General features: G+C 48.7%; 1 protein-coding gene across 3 annotated transcripts in view; it reads left to right on the forward strand.

Annotated features, from left to right (window-relative positions):
- Positions 1-24,368, forward strand: part of RASGRF2 (Ras protein specific guanine nucleotide releasing factor 2) — a 2,380,666-nt gene that overhangs the window by 2,244,336 nt on the left and 111,962 nt on the right. For all 3 annotated transcript variants that reach the window (XM_069627555.1, XM_069627554.1, XM_069627556.1), the window contains exon 24: positions 18,388-18,467. In XM_069627555.1, the coding sequence (XP_069483656.1) occupies positions 18,388-18,467 (80 nt within the window). The remainder of the gene's footprint in view (positions 1-18,387; positions 18,468-24,368) is intronic.

A 24,368-nucleotide genomic window follows, 5' to 3' on the forward strand; every position in this document is an offset into this window, starting at 1 on the left:
TCCAGAACCAGACCTTCCAGACCCGCCTGCTTGCAGCCATGGAGGAGCAAACTCGGGCTTTGCGTGGGCTGCCTCCCATTGTCACACCATCTTCTGAGGCAGCTCCCCCACCTCCTGAGTCAGCTGCAGGGTCTGGCCAGAGCGATAGCGACTCATCTCCCACAACAGAGTAGCCGTGTGGGCCACGAGCCTATGGGGTGTTTTTACTTCCCATGATCCACACAGGTGGATTGTGGCGTGCATCCTGTCCTCGGACCTCATAGGTGGCCCCCCCCTCCCCGCCGGCCCTTTCATGGCCATTTTTTCTTATCATATTTTTCTTTTTCAAGTGTGTTGCCTTGTGTGGGTACCTGGGCATACACTGTATTGTGGCTGGGCACATGCAGGCTTGTCCTGAGTTTGGTTTCGATGCTTGGGTACCTGGCATCCACACCCCTCCTGCTTCCGTTTCCATGGGCTTGCAAAGGGTGTGCCCAAGTGACAGCAAATTACACGGTGACATTGGACTCCCATGAGCTGTTGGGCAGTCCATAGTCAATACTGTGTAGACATTCATAGTGTACATTGTTGTTGCACCTAACTATGCATGATGGTTTGATATGTGCCTCAACTTACATATGTTACTCATGTTTTTCTGGTATTTCACACAGTTCTTCACACGGGCATACTCTCTGGAGTCAGACTACATGTCGGTAGATGTGCAGTGACACTTTTGCGTGGCGCCATCACTGTACATCTGGACGGTGAGGACATACCAGCACAATCAGGTATTGAGACTACCATTGATTACATGCATTGTGTCTTGTTTTGGTGGGCTTCAGGGTGGTTTGGTGTGTAATTTGATTGAAATGACTCTTACACAGGTGTGTAGTAGTGCCTCCATCACGGTTAGCTGTTCAAGTGCGGCTATGTTCCATTTGGGGCACTGCAATTTGTGACACCGGTGTCATGTTGTGAGGGTCAGTTTGTTTGCTCTCACATACCATGACATGGTGTCCTCTGTGGCGGGACTGTGAAGGGATTGGGTGACATGGCAATGTTGTCATGTAGCAATTCGCCTGTGCCAATGCATATTTGATGAATGGAGTTGTGTCTTTTCATAGTTATGCATTGCTGGTGTATGTGTAGGTAGGGGTGCACACATAGTGACACTTCCATGTTAACAATCTCAGGCTGATGTGTTTCTGACAGTTTATTGTCAAGAAATTTTGTGACATTGTCAGGTAGTGTCATCATTGATCGTCAGATGGTATGTGCCAGAGCAGTGTGCACTAGCCAGCACTGTGATTCCTAGGTGAAGAAGTTGGCCACCAGTTGCGTACGGGCTGCCTCCCCCGTGCCCTTTCCCCTCCCATGCGCAGCGGGCGTGCATGTGGTTGTGGATGTGGGGGCACCACCATGTCCACGGGCAGGCCCCGGCGTGTTGCAACGTTGTGCAGGACACATGCTGCCACTATGATCCTGCACACTAGTGGGGGAGCATATAACAGCTGCCCGCCAGAACGGTCAAGGGAGCGAAAGCATGACTTCAGCACTCCGAATGTGCGCTCCACTATGCCCCGTGTTGCAATGTGGGCTGTGTTGTACCTTACCTCGGGTGGCGTGGTGGGGTTCCAGATTGGGGTCATCATGTGGGGGCTGATAGGGTAGGCACTGTCCCCTGCGGAGGTGGTGATGGGTATCATTAGTGGTGTTGTGACATGACCCTGTATCTGACATGCATGCATGTGCAGTGGCATTCATGCTCACCAAGCAGCCATGTATCTCCATGCCGGCCAGCCTCTAGGTCCCGGCTTAGGGTAGACATTCTGTAGATGAAGCTGTCGTGGGTGGACCCGGGATAGTTGGCATATACTGATGTGATGATTCCCTTGGCATTGCATACAACTTGCACGTTGATGGAATGCCAGTGCTTGCGGTTTCTATAGATGTGCTCTGTTGCCCTGGGGGGACGTAGAGCCACATGGGTGCAGTCAATTGCACCAAGCACTTTGGGGAATTGAGCCACACCATAGAATTCCTGGATGCACGCCCGCCTTTCTGCAGGAGTCCTGGGGAGATATATGTGCCTGCGGACTGATGGCCGTGCAGTGATGATGTTCAAGACCTGGTGTAGACAGCGTGACTGCGTGGCCTGTGACACACCACCCACTATGGCACTTGTCCGCTGAAAAGATCCAGTGCCCAAGAAGTGCAGTACATTGAGGACCTTCTGCAGGGGGCTGAGTGCTTGGGAGCACAGGGTGGGTGATGTGAGGTCATCCTCCCACTCACTGACCAGGTCCAGTATGATGTGTGCTGGAAACCTGTACCTCCCATACACCTGGTCATCAGGCATCCCGAATAGGCTGGTTCTGGGTGAGAAAATTCTGGCCCTGACTCTCCTCCTCCTCCTCCTTTGGTAACCCACAGCCACTGCTGCTAGGAATGGTATGTTCATCTTTGCACTGAGCTTGTAGGATGTTTTCACGTGAATATTTAGACGTGCCGGGTCACGTACGCCTGCTTCCTGCAGGCGTACGTCTTTCCGTATTGCCTGTTGTAATTTTGCACGTGTCGTGGCCGAGCGTGTGTGAATACATGCTCGAGGTTTACCAGGTTAAATGTACGTTATTAATATTGTAATTGTATTCAGATGTAAATGGTAACCGGGCGTTTTTCACGCGCGCTGTTGAATATGCGATTACTCGCTGTGTGCCTTTGGACCAATGAAATCGGGTACGCGTGCTGACGCGCTCGCGCGGCACGTGTATTTTTTTCACGTGGGTTGGGAAACACCCGTGCGTCATAGGCGCGCTTACGCGCCTGGCCCTTTGGACCAATGAGATCGCGTACGCGTGCTGACGCGCTCGCGCGGGAGGTTTATTTTTTCACGCGGGTTGGGAAACGGCCGTGCGTTATAGACGCGCTTACGCGCCTGGCCCTTTGGACCAATGAGATCGCGTACGCGTGCTGACGCGCTCGCGCGGGAGGTTTATTTTTTCACGCGGGTTGGGAAACGGCCGTGCGTTATAGATGCGCTTACGCACCTGGCCCTTTGGACCAATGAGATCGCGTACGCGTGCTGACGCGCTCGCGCGGGAGGTTTATTTTTTCACGCGGGTTGGGAAACGGCCGTGCGTTATAGACGCGCTTACGCGCCTGGCCCTTTGGACCAATGAAATCGCGTACGCGTGCTGACGTGCTTACGCGGCCTTTCCTCGGATTCCACGCAGACGTGCATGATTTTCACGTGCCAATTCACTCCGTATCAAGCTGGCCATGCGTTCACACACGGAAGACCACGCTCCTGCCCCGAAGGCCGGAATCCTGCCCCCCAGAGCCCCGAGCACGCTCCCACCTGCCATCTGCTGCTGCCTGACTGCCTGCTGCCCACGTGCCCTGCTGTTTGCTGCCTGCACATCAGCCAGGGGTGCAGTTGCTGTGACCACCCCTGCTGGAACCAAAGACTCCCGACAGCCGTACCATCGCTCCACAGCCCAGCCCCAGAACCCAGTTGCCCACCCACTCCTGCCTCTGGGGTTGCCATGTCAGGGAGCACAACATCTGGCACGACTGGCAACCCCCGGCCAGGGAGGCAGAGGGGCACCAGCTTCAGTGCCACCGAAGTTGGTGTCCTGGTGGAGCGAGTCCTGGGGCAGTATGATGCCCTCTACGGACGGATGCGCCTCGACAAGGAAGGACGGACCAGGATCTGGACGGACATTGTGACTGCCATCAACGCAGAGGGGGTGGCAGTCCGAGAATTCCATCAAGTCAAGAAGCGCTGGGAGGACTACAGGTCCAGGACCCTGAACAAGGCCCGGCACCTCGTGAAGGCAGTGGATGCCAAGGGGCGGCGGGGCCACTTGTCGCAAGATGAACTTCAGGTCCTGGAACGCATACCCCCAGCGCTCCATGTCCAGGTCCTTGGGAGGCAGACCCGTCTGGAGTCGAGCGGTGAGTGTACATGCATACTGATTGTAAGCTGTGTGTGTGGTGGTGTGCCAGGAGTGTGCATGTTGCACATGTCTTTGTGTGGCCATGTATAAATGTGTGTGTGCAGGGCTGTGAGACAAGCACATGTGTGCCTGTGATGTGTGAGACAAGGATGGTGCATGTGTGTGTGTGTGTGCTTGCAGTGCAAATGCTTGTGTGTGGGCACATGTGTTTGACTGTGCATGTGAGTTGGCATGCTTGTGGTGTGACACATGGATGTTGATTCCAGGTGCATTAGTCTGCAGCGTGTGCGTGTGTGTAGTTGTGAAGGTTGCAACAGTGTTGCTACATGGATGCAGGTGACACTGTCATGTTGGAGAGTGAATTGCAAATGTGACATGGATGTTCATCTCATGACTGACAGTTTGCGGAGTGGTACACATGCTTGGATGTGTGCTTTGCATGTGTGCATGTGTATTTGAGTCCGTGTGTATCATGTGATGTGTGGCTCACCTTTGTCTGCTCATGCTGCTGTATGTGAATGTATGTAGCGGGCTGTAGCAATATGGCTGTTGAATGACTCGTGTGTGCGTTGAGGAGACAAGTGTGTTGGGGATTGTGATGCCAGGTCTGGAGTATGACAATGCCACTCTTGTACAACTGTTATGTGTGTGAGTCAATTGTACAGTGTCCTGATGCCTGTCTCCTGTCTCTCCCTGCCTGCAGCGTCATCTGATGTGGAGGGCGGAGAAGGTGCTGTGGAGCACAGCGGCAGGGATGCCACCGCCAACCGGAGACGCAAGGCCCGGCTCCCCTCCCCTGTTGTCATCTCGTCGGGGAGTGAGGAGTCCGGTGCTGTGTCCCAGGTCGCAGCTGCCGAGGGGAGGTCCAGGAGGCGCAGGAGGAAGTTGGACTCCTCGGCAGCAGAAGGGGCAGCTGAGACCCCACAGGGTTCCGCGGCGGAAGATGGCAGGGAGTCATCCAGGTTGGTGGTGGGTTTGGTGGAGGAGGAGGCCGTGCAAGGGACTGAGATGGGGTCTGGAGGTGGGCATTCCACTGGTGCTAGTGGTGCAGCACAGGGGCAGGGACAGGAGGCAGCACAGGCCGCCGCGGAGGTGCCTGTGTGTAATCCTGTCCCCGGTCCTGTGTCTGCATCATCTTGCACCAGCAGGGTTGCCCACGTCCGGACCCATTCTCAGGGAGACCAGGCTGTGTTCCTCCATACACTGGGCCTTGTTCCGACCCCCTCCTCACCTGAACCCCCTATGCGCCAGTCGTCCTCCGTGCCATCTTCCTACCCACCTGTCACCTGGGTGCCCTGTGGAGCTGCCTCTGACGATGGGGCCAGGCTGGTGGAGGACACATCCCTGCCCCAGTCGGGAGTTGTGAGTCCAGCAGGGGTGGCCACCGCAACAACAGCACCCCAAACAATGGAGGATGTGCAGGCAGCAGGTGTCAGGGCACCGGCACCAGCACGTCAGCAGCAGGAGGAAGAAGGTGGGAGCCTTGATGGCTCGGGGCCATCACCATCAGAGGGGCAGGCATCAGCCGGAGGGCAGGAGGACCCTGGACGTCAAGTGGCTTCCGTGTGGCAGCGGTTGGGCCATGCCATAGATGCGGAGCGGCGGCGGGCGGAAGAGGCGCGGCTCGCTATGGTCAGGGCGGAGAACTCCATGCGGAGGGCCCTGAGGCGGGCCGAGTGCCTCGAGGCCATCCGCAGGGAGTTGGAGGTGGGTACATCGGCGTCCCTGCGGACCCTCGGGGCTGTGGAATGGGGCCGCCTCCGGGACATCGAGCGGGAGTTCGATGATGCCCTGGCCCGGAACAACAATCAGTGAGCCGCAGGACTTGCCCACCGCCTTTGTATATAGTTCTGTAGTTTACTTGTAGTTAGGTTTCCTTTGTTTTAATGTTATTATTTGGTTGCCAAAGGACAATACACCACATTTTTGTATATAGACATTTTCTTACTTAGTGTAAATAGTTAGGTTTCATTTATTAGGGCTCATGGACCCGGATCATCATGTTGATAGTTTGAGGGATGTTAATATTTATTTTAATTTTTCACATGAGGCAATGTGTTTCTTCTTTCATTTGTACTTGGATTTAATTTTGGACTTTGACTTTGGACCCCTATTTTACTTTATTTTTGTTAATTAGTGTTCCTGATTTTTTTGGTTGTACTTTTTTATTATTTAGTTTGCATTGCTTGTTTATTGTTATTTTTTATTTTTACCATCCTTGTTTATTTTTAATACATTTTCATTTGATCCTTCAATGTGTTGTATCATCTCATTGCTTTCATGCATGACATGTGGGGTGTTTGGACATTCACTTGCAACATCTGTGTGTGACAGACATGTGTTCATTCATATGATTTACATTGGGTGTGTCACATGTCATTGTGTTTGATATGTGGGTGGATGGGATAGTTGTTTGGGAATTCTTGCAGGGCAGACTGTCCATTACGGTCATGATTGTGTGGGGTTGTGACCCAGGTGAAGGTGGACATGGATGGTACATGGGTGGGGGCCTTCTGGTAGGTGCCCCTGACTGCGGGGGGGGGGGGTGGTGGTGGTAGACATGGGTGGGGGCCTTCTGGCAGGTGCCCCTGACTGCGGGGGGGTGGGGGTGGTGGTAGACATGAGTGGGGGCCTGGTGGAGGCTGCCCCTGGTGGCGGGGGGGTGGGGGTGGTGGGGGGCATAGGTGGGGGCCTGGTGGACGGTGCCCCTGCACTGCTGGGGGGTGGGGGTGATAGGGGACATGGGTTGGGGCCTGGTGGAGGCTGCCCCTGCACTGCTGGGGGGTGGGGGTGATAGGGGACATGGGTGGGGGCCTGGTGGAGGCTGCCCCTGCACTGCTGGGGGGTGGGGGTGGTGGGAGACATGAGTGGGGGCCTGGTGGAGGCTGCCCCTGGATGGTGGGGGGTGGGGGTGGTGGGAGACATGAGCAGGTGTGCAGGGTAGTCCCCTGTTTTGTGGGCTGCCTGCAGGGGCCGTCGAGGGTGACAGGACCCACCCAGCCTAATCGCGTGTGTAACTTCGCACGCACCCCTGTAATACACGTACCAAGCCAAATCGCGTGTGATAATTCCCGCGCACCCCTGAAATACACGCGCCCAGGCTATTCGCGTGTGGAAATTCCCGCGCACCCCTGCAATTCCCGTAGCCTAGCTTTTCGCGTGTGAAACTTCCCGCGCACCCCTGTAATGGACGTACCCTGGCTTTTCGCGTGTGGGACTTCCCGAGCACCCCTGCAATTCCCGTAGCCTAGCTTTTCGCGTGTGAAACATCCCGCGCACCCCTGTAATGGACGTACCCTGGCTTTTCGCGTGTGGGACTTCCCGCGCACCCCTGGAATTCCCGTAGCCTAGCTTTTCGCGTGTGAAACTTCCTGCGCACCCCTGTAATGGACGTACCCTGGCTTTTCGCGTGTGGGACATCCCGCGCACCCCTGCAATTCCCGTAGCCTAGCTTTTCGCGTGTGAAACTTCCCGCGCACCCCTGTAATGGACGTACCCTGGCTTTTCGCGTGTGGGACTTCCCGCGCACCCCTGCAATTCCCGTAGCCTAGCTTTTCGCGTGTGAAACTTCCCGCGCACCCCTATAATGGACGTACCCTGGCTTTTCGCGTGTGGGACTTCCCGCGCACCCCTGCAATTCCCGTAGCCTAGCTTTTCGCGTGTGAAACTTCCCGCGCACCCCTGTAATGGACGTACCCTGGCTTTTCGCGTGTGGGACTTCCCGCGCACCCCTGGAATTCCCGTAGCCTAGCTTTTCGCGTGTGAAACTTCCCGCGCACCCCTGTAATGGACGTACCCTGGCTTTTCGCGTGTGGGACTTCCCGCGCACCCCTGCAATTCCCGTAGCCTAGCTTTTTGCGTGTGAAACTTCCCGCGCACCCCTGTAATGGACGTACCCTGGCTTTTCGCATGTGGGACTTCCCGCGCACCCCTGCAATTCCCGTAGCCTAGCTTTTCGCGTGTGAAACTTCCCGCGCACCCCTGTAATGGACGTACCCTGGCTTTTCGCGTGTGGGACTTCCCGCGCACCCCTGAAATACACGCGCCCAGCCTATTCGCGTGTGGAAATTCCCGCGCACCCCTGAAATACACGTACCCTGCTGTAATCGCGTGTGGGACTTCCCGCGCACCCCTGTAATACACGCGCCCAGCCTATTCGCGTGTGAAACTTCCCGCGCACCCCTGTAAATGACGTACCCTAGTTTTTCGCGTGTAGGATTTCACGCGCACCCCTGGAATTCCCGTAGCCTAGCTTTTCGCGTGTGAAACTTCCCCATCGCACCCCTGTAATTGACGTACCCTGGCTTTTCGCGTGTGGAACTTCACACGCACCCCTGATATCGACGTGGCCAGGGCAATCGCGTGTGGGACTTCCCCGCACCCCGGGATACACGTACCCAGGGCAATCGCGCGAGTGACTTCTCGCGCAACCCGTTGTACACACACGCGCGAATTGTTGAACAGTGGGTGTCCGTGTTAATGGCGTACACCTTTGCACCTCATTTGTCCTTTGGGGTCACGGTATGGCCCATTGCTGTATGTGGGTGGTATTTGTTGGCGCAGGTTTTGGCGCACTTTCGTTAAGTGCGTCGGGACGCTACCGCCTGCTTACTTGTGGCGTACGTTTTTGGGCCTGTGCGCTGGTTTGATCGAGCGCTGTTTTGCCCTGTTCGAATCCATGAATACGTGTTGCCGGAGAGCGTGTGGGCGTTCCGCGCACTTGCCTCCTGTACTTCCCCGTGCCGCCCACATTCTTCCCCATTCCGAGTGTTGTGCCCCATTTTATTCCCCATTCCGAGTGTCCCGCCCTGTGTTCCGCCTACTTTAGAGCTGTGTGCTGCGCTCGGAGTGATAGCGCAGTGGCCGTGGCGCACGCCGTTGGTTGACCTGTGCGCCGGCGTGCGCCGCGCACTTTTTCAGCGCACGTCCTATGCTTTTCTTACGCACGGACTTCCATGAATCGACGTGCGCTGGTTTCCCTGCGCTTTTTGCTATTTTTCGGCGCAGCGCACGTATAGGCCCCTCTGCGCCGGAATTTTCGGCGCACATTTATTCCATGAATCGGCCTGTATATCTCTCCTTAATATACTTTCACTTTAGTTCCCACGTCTATTTTAACAAAGGGAGACTCACCACGATGTTGCATATTTTCTATTTGTATTTTAGAGATTATGGATGTGATTTACCCCAAAGGTCCGAATATAACACAATTAGAATCTCACTTAGACAAGCAATTGCACACCTCTTTGTGCACTCTGATGAACACAGAGGTAGGCATAATGTCTTCTTCCCATTGACACCAGTTTATATAGCCACTATGGCAATTTACCACATTCCTTAGTCATTAAATGGTGGATCTATTTTTTACCATTTCATTCGACAGACTCTGCAGAACTTTCATTTAACAAGTCTCAGCTACACCTAGATAACGTAAAACAAGGATCACATTGTTCCCCACAGCGCAGATGTACGACTTCAAATAACCAACTAAGGTGAAACTTTGGATTTACACATAAGTTGTTATTTTGCCTTTTCTTAGGGAGATTTGTGAATATGAAACACATACAGTGAACAATTGTAAATTAACATCAGCCTTTAATTTGCTTTATAGAGAACATTGGAGACTGAAGATAGAACAAATCACTGAACTCAAATTGTCTTGCTCCTGATGAAGAGAAAACTATTCCCCAAACGCGTTGAGCCCTTTAAATATAAATTTTTCCTGTAATCTTTGTGAACTTCTTATTCTTGTTTGCTATAATTTAATTTTGCTACATATTTCTGATTACATTGACTCGCCATTTAGAAGACACTGAAAGAATCTTTATTAATGAAGATATCTCATCCCTTGATGATTGAACATGTTTTATGCAAGTTATCACAATCTAGACAAATCTTGTCTGGCAATACGACCCGTTTAGAGGGTGTGCAGGGGACGGGAGTGTCCACCAATTGAGGACACTTTATTCTTTGTGTAAGGGAGTATACCAGGCAACTGCAAATCTACAGAAAATCCTAAAAATGTATATAGAACTGTTTGAGGAACAAATAAAGAAGGAACTACAAGGCTACGTAGCTTTGTGACTAACCGGATTGTTGTGGGCCGAGAAAGATACAAAGAACTGTTAGACCAAGGATAATTGACCATGAGTAAGAATCCAGGCGAAGGGAATCGCCCTCTGGAACCAAGGTTCTTTTACCTTGATGAACTTTTGTGTTGGAGCTGTTCTACTTTTTCCTTTATGAACTCTTTTTGCAATCACCACGTTAAAGACATTTTCCCTTTTCGCCTTATAGTTTTGATTTGTAGTGTGAGGATCGGGATAGGGCGTTTGGACACAAGGACAGTTTTGATTTTTACATCCTGACACAGACCGACCCTTAGTTTTGGTTTTAGGCAGGGAAGTTCCTCTTGGAGTAGGGTCAGAGAGGCCTTTCCCAACCTTGTTTGTATTAATAAAAGTCTTTAACCAAAAGCATGGCAAATTTATGTTCGAGATTCATTCCGACTCCTCACACAGAACACAACAGTTTTTGCCAATTATGAAGCCCTGTTGGATCAGATCCACAACAAGATAGTGTGACATTCATTAAAAACATCTAATTAACCTGCGCTGTAAGCATAAGTAATGCCTAACTTACGGCTTAGAGTCTTTCTTTTATGTCAACTTAGAAGAACTACTTACAGTGCTATTCTATAGACAAAACAGAAGTCATTCTTTGACCATGTTCATAATATGAATTTGAACACTTTGAATTCATGTGCAGAGTGCTCATGATCTGCACTTGAAGCTCTAAAGATAGTAATAGAACTACCTATCACTTTGTCTATTGTATATAAAAGATGGCAGGTGGCTGTATTTCTCTTGTTTTGACATGGAATAAACACTGCCTTTTAGCTACATAGAAACCATAGAAGATTTAAAAAGCTAATCAGTATAATCTTCTTCATTTACAACAAAACAAAAAGCTGCACTGTTTGGGACTGCCATGCCCATGAGGCTGTAGAAAGCACATAGGAAAAAGATCATCTACAGCAAGCCTATCATTAGCAGCAGAGTTTTAGATATTGAAAAATATATATTTTTTAAAAGTAACAAAAACAAATGCCTGAATCATCAGAAAATGTGGGCGATTTGAAAAAATCTGAATCACACAGAAAATCTATGGATTCTGATTGGTTACAAGCAGCCTTCCCTGGCCTACATAGGTCTGCCGCATACCATGTTGTTTGTGGATGCTCTCACAATCAGCAGCAACTTCAGCTAGAATTATAACCCTACACCCTAAACATCCCAAAAGCCCCACAAGGAAGATCTGTAGCTAGCTGTATCTTTAGCCACCAGTGTCTGGGGGGGAGGGGCGTGAACTGAGCTTGTGCGGTAAGGTTGAGACTGCCTGGAGCTCCGACTGTGATCCTACGTATATCCTGATAGCGCCAGCTAGAACTGTATACTTTTGCATCTATCACAACCTACCCACAGGGGAGACTGGCACCTGTTGAAATGGCTTTTGCCTGACGAGAATCGGACCCAGGAACATGGAGAACTTTGGTCCGGAACCTGGGACCCGTGATTTCCGAGATGGCGGCTGCCGCGACTCCGAGAAGCCTTTCAGTTCTTTGCTGCCAATAGCACAACATCGCTGTGTGTTTGCCTGAAGGTGGTTATCCCTCACCGCTTTATCTTGGAGAGTAAGTAGTGCATCTAGCTGGGACGACGCCCGGACCGATAGCAGGGCAGACGCTGTGCCTTAGCCTGTGGCACTGTCAGTTGCGCAGACTGTGGAGTGTGCCCTACCTCTACTGGATCAGAGGGGGGCAGCGTGTGTGGTACCGGCCAGACCTCCAGAGCTGCAACCTCCCCGAGATACCCACTGCATCCTTGATATTTTGCACATGAGTGGGGTTGCTGCTTACAACACGTGAGATGGGGATGAGCCACCCGGCCCCTAGCCAAGCCCGTTACACACAAGCCGCAATTTGTTTCTTTAAGGAGCATGGACCCTGCCTTTAGAGACTGCATTTGTAGGAGTTGATTTGCGTTGGAAGCTTTGGCAGGCACTGTTTGGTTGCCCTGTTCTCTTGGACCCCTCTTGCCACACTCTTGCAAGGACACAAGCTGCATGTGTGTCTTCTTTGGGTGGCGCTGGGGCACAGCCTTACCGCCTGCATGGGACATCCTGTGAACTGCTGGGAGCCGGCACCTGGCCCCCTCAGGGTCTGGAGATCCTGGTGACATACATTTACCCCTGCCACTTGACATTGCATGTATACAGGCATTTGAGGGTTGAGTTCCACCTAACACTGTAACGCCGGAGAGCTAGTTTTGTGCTGGTGGCAACTGTGACTGGTAATCCCAGGCGCTATAATCTCCTTGGCTCGCTGGGGCCATATCCTGCTCTGACATTATGACAGGAGGTCTAATCTGTCGTACGCAGCCAGGGACAACTTGCGTAAGCCTCATCACCCGGAGATACTCAGGCCGCGCTGTGTGGCACTACACTTCCTACCCTGCCCCGGTCAGTGTTCTGAAATTTCACCCATCAAACATAAGGGCAAGTCAACCATTATGGATTATTTTGCTGGCCAAAGTAAACATCGAGATGCCACCCAGTCTGAGGATACTGGGCAATCTGGGCCGCTCAGTCTGTACAGAACCCTCAAGAGGACCAGGTTCTTGCTGCAATCGCCGCCCTGAGATCCTCACTTGAGACTAGAATAGACGAGGTCAAGGTAGACATACAGCTTCTACAGCAAGACGTCAGGCAATTGGCAGAGAGGGTCACAACTGCCGAATTGGGGTTAAAAGAGACCGCAGGCACCACTAAAGATATTGTGGTGCGAGTCAAAGAATTGGAAATGAGAAATACTGCACAGGAATCATGCACAGAGGACGCTGAAGGCAGATCCCACAGGACCAATATACGCCTGCTGGGCTTGCCGGAGGGGACAGAAGGACCAGACTCGACCACATACATTGAAAATATGTTGCTACAAGAATTTGGGCCTGGCAAACTCTCACAGGGCTTTGCCGTTGAACAAGCTCACCAATCACTCCAAAAAAGACCCCTGCTTCAATTGTACCCCAGACCGGTTATAGCCAGGATCCTAAATTTCTGCAACAGGGAAATATTTGAGAGAAGGTGGTGAGATACAGAGGGACAGCTCTAAGATCACTATTTAACCCGGATTATACACCTGCGGTCCAGAGAGCCAGGAATTATTTTGTGCTGAAAAAAGGCAAGACTCAGAAAATTGGGCCTCAGATATATGCTCATGTACCCCGCTAGGTTGAAGATCCTTTACAATGGAAAATCATACTTTCTTGATTGTCCTGCGGCGCAAACTCTGTGGATAGAGCACAACAATCTGGCTAGCAAGAACAGCACTGACACCTGAATGACCTGAATGACTTCTTAACCTCAACAATTCTCACTATGCCAACTGGAGACCCTGTGCCTAATTTTCTCTTTGTTGCTGCTGGGAGATTTTGTGTGAAGCTGCAGGCCAGCGGGGAGCCGGGCCCTATACAAATTTGAAAGCCCTTGCACAATGGCGCATTGATTACAGCCAGAAGCTGCTTAAATCATTTACTTTTCCTTCCAGTGGGGGCAAAGCCCAGTCACCCACCACTGTTCTTATTCGCCTGCACGAAGTTTACACTAGGAGCCAGTCTGTTGCTGGTTTCTCCTACCTGGTACTCAATGGCAAAATCTGGCCGTGGAAGTACAGGAATACCTGAGCAATATGTTTCTGTTGGGCAGTGTTATATAGTTTTGTTACTGATGTAATGCTTTTGTCTACTCCATGCATTAAGGTTCACAGAGTGCTATTACTGGGAGGGCTGGGGGCGGTGATGATACACTTATGGACCGCTCGCGACCATGTTGCATACACGGGTAACCAAGATACTGGTGACACTACACTATTGATTGCTATGTTGCATGTGGTTGTTTTGATAAGCTGGGGGTGGCACCCGTGGGACTCTGCTGGGGATGTTAACCATTTATTTATTTGTTTTATTTATTTGTTTTATTTGTAACACACACCATCAGGCCCAGAGGCATCAGGGCGCAATTTAGACATGTTTACATAAGCATACAATTAAATATATTCAAAACATTAAACAGTACATAGTACACAAGGCATACAGCAATATACATATTTACAGAGGGTAGATTAGAATATTAATCTGGAATGTGCGTGGGTTGGGTTCTCACTTTCGTAGGAACAGAGTGAAATCTTACCTGAAGCGTAAGAGAATATCCATAGCTTTAATCCAAGAAACCCACCTGCTGGTGGACGAACAAGAGACGATATTGAATCGCTGAGGCGGGACTGGCTTTGGCGCCACATACTAAGTTTGCTAGGGGGTGCTTTCATGGATTGATAGTTCGCTTCCATTCCCACTGCTAGAAGTGGTAATAGACAGGGAGGAGCGGTGTGTAATTTTACGGGGTTGTCCTGAACACAAAGCAATTTGCATTGTGAGCTCACATTTTCCGAACCATAATATCCCATCCCACGTACGTGCATTAAGTGCTCTGTTGTCTCGAGGCGCGAGTATCTTTTTCTGTGGGGTGGTGATTTTAACTGTGTCAGAGACGCTGCACTTGATAGATCCTCCCCTCCATCTCTGGCTTCTATTGCTTTAAATGCAGCACTAACTGACCTAGACTTAGTGGATGTCTGGGGAGAATTTCTCCCAAACACTAGAGTTTATTTCTTCTACTCATCCCCCCATCAACTACACACCAGAATTGATTATTTTTTCGCGGTGCTGGGCAAGTAGCCGAACTCTGTAGCGCTGAATATATGGGTCGCTCGATATCCGACTATTCCCCTTTGGTGAATGAGTGTAACGCCACGGGTCCTCGATCCCCCATACCTATGCGGCGTATGCCAGTTGGCGCCTTGACTGATGCAGTCTTCAAGAAAGCGCTCCAAGACTCCCTGACTGATTTTATTAGAGCATAATGTTGGGAGTGTGAAGGTGTGGGGCACTGTTTGGGAAACCATGATAGGAGTGAGGTGATCACGAATGCCAGCGGCATACGCTGGAAACTAGAGGAAGTCGTAGAAGTTATGGAGGAAGAAATCCGGACTCAGGAGGCCTGACATACAGGCCTACGGTCGGCTGAGGAAAAACTAGTTGAGACCCGGTACCATTGTCTTGAGGCGTGTGAAAGGCTCTCCAAATTTGACTATGCCACATAAAACGCCCAGACACATGCGGAGGGCACAAGCCTGGGTGATTATTAGCATGGCTCTGCAAATGAGAATCCCCTAGACCCCTGACCACATTACTTCACAACGAATGTGGGGCCCGTGGAGATCTCATCTCGGAATCAATGATATCTGTACTACATACTATACCCAGTTATACAGTCATGACAAACATGTACCCCAGGTGGACGTGGCCGAGGCACTTTTCGCTAATCTCGGTTCCAAAAATAACTCTTGCACAACGTGCTCTTCTAGACCAACCCATCACTGTGGAAGAACAGTGACATGCAATTGCCTCTCTCACCCCCCCCAAAACACCCGGGAGTGAAATATTCCCCCTGGAATTCTACAAAACATACAGCTCCACCTTAGCCCCTCTTTTGCTTAAAGTCTTTGAGGAGGCTTATGACAAGGGCATTTTCCAGGCTAGTATGAGGGACTCCATAGTTGTACCCATTCCTAAAGCTGGGAAACCAATGGACAGGTGAGACTCATATCACCACTTGGCTATGCTAAACTATGACGTGAAAATTCTTACGACAGTGCTAGCGGTGCGACATAACGAGGTACTCGCCTCCTTAATGTATTATGTGTACATGGACGAAACTGGATTTGTGCCTGGACGCAGTAACACCCTGAATCTCTGTAGGCTACAGCACATCATAGATCAGACTGTTTCCTACAAAGAGCATTACGCAGTGGCATCTGTGGATGCAATGAAAGCTTTTGACTTGGTCTATTGGGAATGGTTGCTTGCCTCACTGCATAGGTTTGGGATAGGGAGAGTTGTATTCGCTGGGTGATGCTGTTGTACACCTCTCCAACTGCTAGGGTGAAATCAGGCAAACCAATATCTTAAGTGTGGAAAATGCAGCGTGGGACTCACCAGGGGTGCCCGATATCGGCCATGTTATATATATTGGCCCTGGAGCACATGGCAGTCTACCTGCGCCAGAAATACCTGAATGCGGGTATCTTGATTGGGGGATCTCGCACATAATATCGCTATATGCAGACGACATCTTGCTTTATCTGTGTGAACCGCAGCACAACCTACCCATGGTCCTAAATGTACCCGATACCTTTGCATCACAGTCTGGGATTGTTTTTAATAGGTGGAAGTCCTGCCCTTTCCCCTTGGTGGGCCTTTGTCGGGTGAGCGTGGCTACCTTACCTGACTTTGGGCTCCTGTGGGAGGTGCACTCCGTTAAATATCTAGGAATTCACATTACGCACACACCTGAAGACACGCACAGCCTTAACATTCTCAGGGTTGGATGGGGATTTTAGGAGGTCCATGTCCTTTTGGTCCCGGTTACCACTGTCACTTGTGGGTAGAATTGCAATTTTAAAGATAATTGTTCTCCCTAGATTTGTGTACTGTTTCACAAATGTTCATTACTACATTGGGGCCCATTTCTTTTGCCTTCTCAACACACTGATTAGAGGCTTTCTCTTCAGTCCAAACCCACACAGACTTTCCCTTAGTGTGCTGTCCCTCCCTACCCTGCAAGGATGTTGGAGCACAACTACCTAGGCTGGAACTTTACTATCTCGCTGTCCAGCTAAACTTTTTTCTCAAAACGGTTGTCCGATGACCCCACCTCTGAGTCAATTCTGTTCCAACACTAGGTGAAACCAGCCCGCCTTAAGGAAATGCTATGGCTCCCAGTCAGCTGCATGAACTCCCTACCACTACTCATGGTTTTGGGCAGAAAGATCTTGTCCAGAGTCTTAAGGCTACTCCAGGTGCATTGCCCCTACTCATCTAATGTTCCTATAGTGGCAGATGTATGCACGTGCAGGGAACAATGATTTGCTGTTAGGCGCTGGGAGGTATGGGGCATCTCTACATGGGGTGACATGTATGAGGACGGGAAATTTAGGGACTTAGATAACCTATCCCAACAGACAGGTCTGCCCAAGGGACAATTGTTGTGATACATGAATGCGATGAGGTGGCGAGCCACAGATGGAACGGGTGGCCTGAAGAACTGGGCGAGACAGCGCTTCTGGCTCTAATGTACATGCTTGAAGATGGCTGGAGGCCTGTAACCAGACTGTATAGCTGCTTACTAAGTGAGTCTAACCCTCAAAACCCAAATCTGAAGATAAGATTGGAATCGAATGTGGGCTCTGTAATCACTGATCATGAATGAGAACGAGTGCTTAATTTCCCTAAAAATGTGTCTCGGAACACCAGACTTAAACTGCTCCAAATTAATGTATTTCATCGTACATATATGACCCCCAGCAGAGTTGCTAAATTCAATGCGAACATGCATTCAACCTGCCCCTGGTGTAACCGGGAAGATTCATATTTAATCCGCATGTTCTGGAAATGTGCTAAAGTGCAAGGCTTTTGGTCCTGTATTGAACAAGCTTGTAGGGCGGCGGGGATTGTTAGTTAGAGCTGGGGTCCACTGGAGTGTTTACTTGGTGCATATCCTAGGCTGGGGAAAATCAGACACGTTCCCAGATTTATGGGCTTAGCTTGCATACTCACTAAACATCGCATCGCCATGTCCTGGAAGCACATGCGGGGTCCCGCAATACAAACGGTGGTACCGTGTATTTGAGATTTGGTGTGATGCAGAAACAAAGGCATGGGCTGGGTCACTACAATGTCTTGATGAAGTCCATGTTGAAACCTATGAGTCCTGGAAAATACCACCCATCCAATGATAAGACTTTATGAAGACCTGTTCTATGACACATTATAACCAAAACATATGAATGTGAAGCCCCATTGCCCCCTCCTGAGCTCTCTTTCGGTCCGCTGGTTCTGTCTCTGTGGTTGCCTACCTTAGTGTGTTCATTGCCCTAACCCACTTTTCAATACTGATCTCTTCACAATACCCTGTACAAGAGCCCAGTTGTTATGCCTGGAGAGTTTGACTTTTGTTTTGTTTCATTTATGTTTATGGTACACTGTGTTCTTACTTTGCAGCTATGCGGTCAATGATCTATCTGCACATCGTACTTTTACTGTAACCTTGACCGACTGATGCCATGTTACTTTCAGATACTATCAATAAACACATTCTTAAATAAAAATTAGCCTCCAGTGTCTGCATGTGCAATTTATTGCATTCTTTAAAATGTCACATATCTTTGTGATAGCATTTTATGTAACATGTCTATCAGCTGAAATGTAGTGTCTATTAATGTGCAATATTTGTCGGTGGTTATTTCACCCCGTTTGTTTTCTCTTCCTAGACAAAAGCACTTATGGACAAACTTCAAAAGACTGTATCATCTGAAGGAAGATTTAAGAATCTTAGAGAAACATTAAAAAAGTATGTATTGCGGACCATCGTTTATGTATCAGTTGCTAAATATTGTGTACCAATACTGTCCCTAAGTCTCTCCTTTTTAATAGAATTTTTAGAGCCGCTCCTAGGACAATTTATTGATGTCTTAAAGTGGCATACAATGTTTACAAACTTACAATATGTTGTTCCAAACTGTTGCTGATTTGGTTCCATGTATGTTACCTACCAGCCACTTTTGCTGAGATGCGGTTTCGTCTCCACACTCCCTGCGGACCCTCCTTTCCTGTGGGGGAGAGCCTGCATGCCCCTCATCCATGCTCACAACTTGTCTCTTGTGCAGAGGACACCCCCACATCCCTGGATCTCCCAGTAGGCCCGCTCCAGGCCTCCCCTGATTGTGCCCGCAATCCCCCCAGCACTATGTGCCTTCCCCATAGGTAACCCACTTCCCCATAGCCTCCACCCCACGCCCTACCTCTTGCAGAGTGGCGCATACTCCTTCTGCCTCTTCTCTCTAATTCTCTAAAAGTGCATGTGCTATTCCTGGAAGGATGTAGTTCGAACAAAGCGGCCATCCTGGGAATGGCACATGATAAGATTGGGCATTACTGATAATTTATCTTTTTCCTATTATTGTAAGATAGGCATGGTATCAAGAATAGACAGATACAAGTGATCAAAGTTCAAGGATGTTTAGTAAACTGAATAGGTTGGGTGGAAAAACGCCTAATCTAAACCTAAATCTAAGATGGGAGCAAGCTTCGACCATCAAATGAAAATAAGGCAGTCCTAGTGACGTATTTTCAAAATAAAAGGGCCTATACTAAGAAAACCCAATTGCCAGTCCTTACGCGAAATACAAAAGGAGTGTGGGATAGGGTTCACAAGAAAGAAAGCAGTGTTCACAAATGATAAGTCAGGATGTGTTAGCAGGGGTTCTTTCTTCTCCACGTTTTGAGCATGGGATAAGGTGTGACTCCTGAGCACAGCACACTCTCGAGCTTTCCCTGCACGAGACGACAGTTCTGATTCAGGTATCAGGGCCGTTGATGGTCAAGTCTCTTTACTCCTAAAGGTCTCTTGCCTTTGAGGACCTGATGCAAAACAAATAAACAGTTCCTTCTAAATGTATTTCCACAAGTGTCGGGCGGGGGGGGGCAATACTCTTCCCCATGTCTTTCGTGATCTTCTGTCTATTAAGTGCCAAGGGGGACAATCCACTTCCCCTCGTCTTTCATGTTTCCCTCAATCGGGCTCAGGGACCTCTCGGTTTTCAGACTCCCTCCGTCTGTTTCACTATAGCTCTCGTTCTTCGCTTTCTCCTTTTTATATTCACCAGTCTTTAGGTGGCAGCTTTTCCCCCAAGGATCCCCCACTTTCAGGCTCAGATTCCTCTTGACTGTTGGCCTCCCTCTATCGGTTCACGATGGCCTTTCACAAACACACTCACTGCATTTTCAAATATACACTGGGTGTGGTGTCTTCACCCCTGGGTCCCACTCTTCCGGGCACATACCCCTCTCCACTGTTTGCCTCCCTGCTTCGGGTTCACTCTGACTTTTACACAGATACCTTCTCCTTGGCATTCACAAATCTTAATGTCTTTTTAAACAGTTTTCCGTGGACCTCCCTCTGCCGGGTTCACTCTTGCCACTTCATATTTCCTTTTGCTTTCTCCTATTCACTTCCCTTACTTTCTCTTGATGCAAGATTCACTTCCTTTGCTTTCTCTACAGTTTGTAGGTGAAAGACTTTCGACTGTCCAGGGATTTTGCTAGACCTCTGTATGACCACTTTGACCTTTATCTGTGGTTCTCCTACGGCCTTCTGGTATCAGTAGTTTCAGTCAACATGGGATTAACCAGAGTCTCGCGAGTGAGCACTCATGTGATGCCGATTCCCTCTGCAGCTGGTCTTCCCTTAACAATGTATAGTTCTTTGAACTTTCATTCAACACAGTTCAGTTTCTTTATCGGTTCTCTCCTCGACTTACTGGCTGTGATGAACCACTTGGCTTTCATCCCATCGGGAGTCACGGCTGACCCCGACTCCCGATAGGAAGAAAGCCTAGTGGTTCATCACAGCCGGTAGCAGGCGTCTCCCTCTATCCTGCTTATCAGCGTAGGCACGCTCTGTGTACCGTTGACATCTTCTGCAGCACGCTTGAGTTATTGTCTGCGGTCTTATGATTCCTTCTGTGTAGGTCTCGCGAGTCTGGGTAGGAAAAGGCAAGGTTGTTTCTCTCCTTGTCAGCATTTCGATATCCGCCTCCTTTCACCTCCTCTTGAACTGCCATGCCTGGATATCTATCTCGTCGTGCGCTCTGCCTTGCTCATCCTGTGCTCTTGTGTTCCACCTTTTATCCCTATGGCGAAAGGCAAGGGCCCTCAGGTGTGTGTGGTTCTGACCAATTGCCTGACTTTGTCTGACCCTTGCATTGGGACATGTCAGGTGAACGGGTTGGGTGGTAGTCCGTTGACTGTGGTGTGCGAAAGTGTTTGTGTCGGAAAAGGGGGGGACAGTGTTTTTGAATATCCTATGTGGTAGGATGGGGAAAAAGTGCTAGATGAAATTACAACCCTCGTACTAGGGGGTTTGATAAACTTAGAATTAGAATAGGGAGATTGATAGGAATGACCAGGATTGTTATTATGAAAGGAACAGGGGTATTGTGGGAATGGTAGTGTTTAGTCCAAGTAGACTGGGTGTTCGGAACAGAATGACTAGAGGGATGTTGAAAAGAATGTCCACAACTGTTCGGGCAGGACGCAAGAAAACAGGGATTCTGGAATAGATAATCTATGGGTGCAAGCGTGTTTGAGATCTTAGAGGATTGGTACTGTACGGAGGGGTCCCTGGATCTGGGCAGGAGAGATTTAATGGGAGGAAGCGAGACAGATGTATTGTAGCCTACAAAGGCCTCAGGGATATCGTCTGCATTTCCTTCTTCCTTGGTATAGTACCACGTCTCACCTTGGATATTCCCCCAAGCATAAGCCTGGGCTCCCTTACCCAGGTGATCCTCCCTTGCTCGTTGATCGCCAGGGTTGGGATCTGAGAGCGTCAGCCCATCCCTTGCCACCTGAATAAGGGATTCTCAAGATCTACCTGGGAGAACACCCTCATGTTTTTCACATTATCCATCCCAAAAGAAAGTTCCTCTCTATTTTATTTTCAACATTGTAGTTTCTTTCTATGGTTGCCTTCATTTTGTGAGCTGCTTTCATGCCCTTTAAGAGGAAGTGACATCAGAAATGGTGAGAAAGTGCAGTCTGCAGATCCATTACAGCAGAAAAAGTGTCAAGTGAAATATTGTATTTTTTTCACTTTACACCAAACCTGGCCTCTGTTCCTGGTTGTCATGCAGTAAAGTGCATCTTCAACTCTGCCATTCAACATGTCATTGGCCATACCTGTGCTGCGCGGAAAGCCTTCACGGCATGATTACACTGCGTTTTGGGCTTTTACATGCATGCCAACCATGCCACCTTCGTAAACATAACATAGCTGCAGTTGCTGCATCATCCTCCAAACATTGCTATGTTTTTTTCTGACCTTGGCTCATGTACATCCAGGGCATTTCATAAATAAAATAGTCCGTTTTGACAGTTTCCACCTTTTGTGGTGACTGCACAACCTTTCCCTGTTATTTTATTCTACTATTTTCTTTATTTAGTCATTCTGTTTCCCTCTAGTTCCAACCTGGGTCTCATTGTACTGTTTTTCCCTAACTCTGTATTTTGTTATTTTTAGTATATTTCAGTGTTCTTCACAGGGGCTATAAAGTATTTGGGTAATGAGGGTGAAAATAGTTTTAAACACAGGCAAGCCCCTTCATCTCCCATGCAATGGTGCTTCATTGACAGTTCAGTATTAATTTTAAACACAAGGTAGGTAGAAAGGTAGAAATCTTGTAGAAAGCAACAGATCGCCTCAAAAGAGGCATCAAGGCGCTAAAGACAGATCTCAGCTATGGGTCACCAGGAACGAGTCAAACTCTGGGGTACAGCCAGGTCTTCAAGGGTTTCCTGAAGATATTGTGGTCAGACTCATCGTAAATTGTAAAAGACAAAAGAATTCCAAAGAGTTGAAGCCTGAACAGCAAAAGTATGGCCGCCACATTTATATCTTTGAAATAAAAGTAAAGCATCTTCCGTCTGGAAGTCCTTCCTGCAATCAATCATTGTTTCAATTTACAGTTGCATTTGGTAATCTAACGCACCCTTGAAGATTTCATACACCATTGATGGATCGTTTGCCTACTTCACACTGCCATTAATTATCCATGAACTGCTTGTCCATGAAACTTGCCTTGCTCTCGAAAATAAGGGGTAGAACAGAAGGTTAGATTAGTCTTTTGTGTTGGGCTCAGCCAACCCAATTATTTACCTTTCAGTGCCAATTTTAGAGTAATCTTCACAATCATGTTGACTTCTTTCTTTCTAACCCACTCTGAATGAGGTGCTGCTCTTGTGCAAACCTCATTATTCCATTTGTTATGACGCCAGTTCGGCAAAGCTTTGCAGGCAGATGGTATCTGCCTAAACATGCAGTCACTGTCCCCGGGGATAAGACCCAATTAATAGGTAGCACAGCACTGGTTTCATGCAGTCCCACAATTCCCTCCCTGGCATACTAGGGTCGATACAAACCAAAAACAAAAGCGAGAACAGGGCCTGATACTACACAATAAATGATAACAACGTTTTGCTTGTTAAATTGCAAAGAATTTTTTTTATTTTTTTTTATTTTTTTATTTTTACTTAGTTTAATAATAAACTTTTTGAAAAACTATTTCTTAATCATTTCCCCATTCTATTAAGGAAGTTCAAGGATTGCAGTTCTCATATCCGGCCTACAATCTCAAACATCGAGCATGTCGATAAAGTTTATCACCGAGCAAGTTAGAAATACGGAGCTCCCACTCAGTATTCTGAACCACCAATCCTCCATGTTGCCGTTTGTTGGTGCATATTTGCTCAGATGTATCGATCTAATTGAATTCAGTTTAGTGCAACCAATCACCAAATGTTTTATGGTTTTGGTTTCCTTTAGACAAAATCTGCACCAGTTGTCACAGATCGTTGGGGCTTTCCGTCTTAGTAAGACCTCTTTTGTTCGTAGCGCATTCATTCGCAGATGAAGAAAGCGGTCACGGTGATGTCTAGAAGGAAACTGAGTAAGATATCTCGGCATCTTATTTATCTTGTTGATGGTTGGTCCCAATTTTGGCGCCGATGCCATTTTCTCCAGACGCTCGATGTTTTGTGCCCAAGCCCATTCTTTTAGCTTTTTCTTTGCGAGTTGGGGCCATTTTACCAGCATTTCCTTGCTTATATTGGCTGCTCGCATGATGTCGTGAATTCTTGTGGCCCAGATGTTTAGGATCGACTTTGAAGGGCACACATCGTCGATTGCCAAGATTTCGTAGGCGGGTTCTTTCTCTATTATTGTCATCTTCCTCAGTAGAGCAATCGATTTCCAAATAACTGTTGTGTGTAGAGCATTCAAGGCAAGTTCATGCCTTATTATTGATGTTGAGAAGCATTTCGGTAGCTTTAAGACACGTCGCCAGAAATATCCTTCCAGTTTTGCCCAGATGTTGTGATCGAGATTCCAACCGGCTTCGGTTCCATAGGTGACACATGGGATTACTTTTTGCAAGTAGAATAGCCGAATTGGGGTCAGGGAAAATTTACCGAAAAGGTTATGAATTCTGGTTCCTTGGATGGCCAAGGTATTCATACGACATAGTAGATTTCTTGACCAGCTCTTCTCACATATCGAGGAGGATATCATTATACCTAGGTATCTGAATTCATTTACTTCCTCAAGACTCGTATTTCCAATTTGCCACTTGAAACATTTTTTTTTCTTTGTTCCTTTCAGCGCTCCGATCTTCATAATTTTTGTTTTTGACGTATT

The sequence above is a fragment of the Ambystoma mexicanum genome, chromosome 6p (assembly GCF_040938575.1).
Source record: "Ambystoma mexicanum isolate Mex_15411 chromosome 6p, UKY_AmexF1_1, whole genome shotgun sequence".
Taxonomy (NCBI): domain Eukaryota; kingdom Metazoa; phylum Chordata; class Amphibia; order Caudata; family Ambystomatidae; genus Ambystoma; species Ambystoma mexicanum.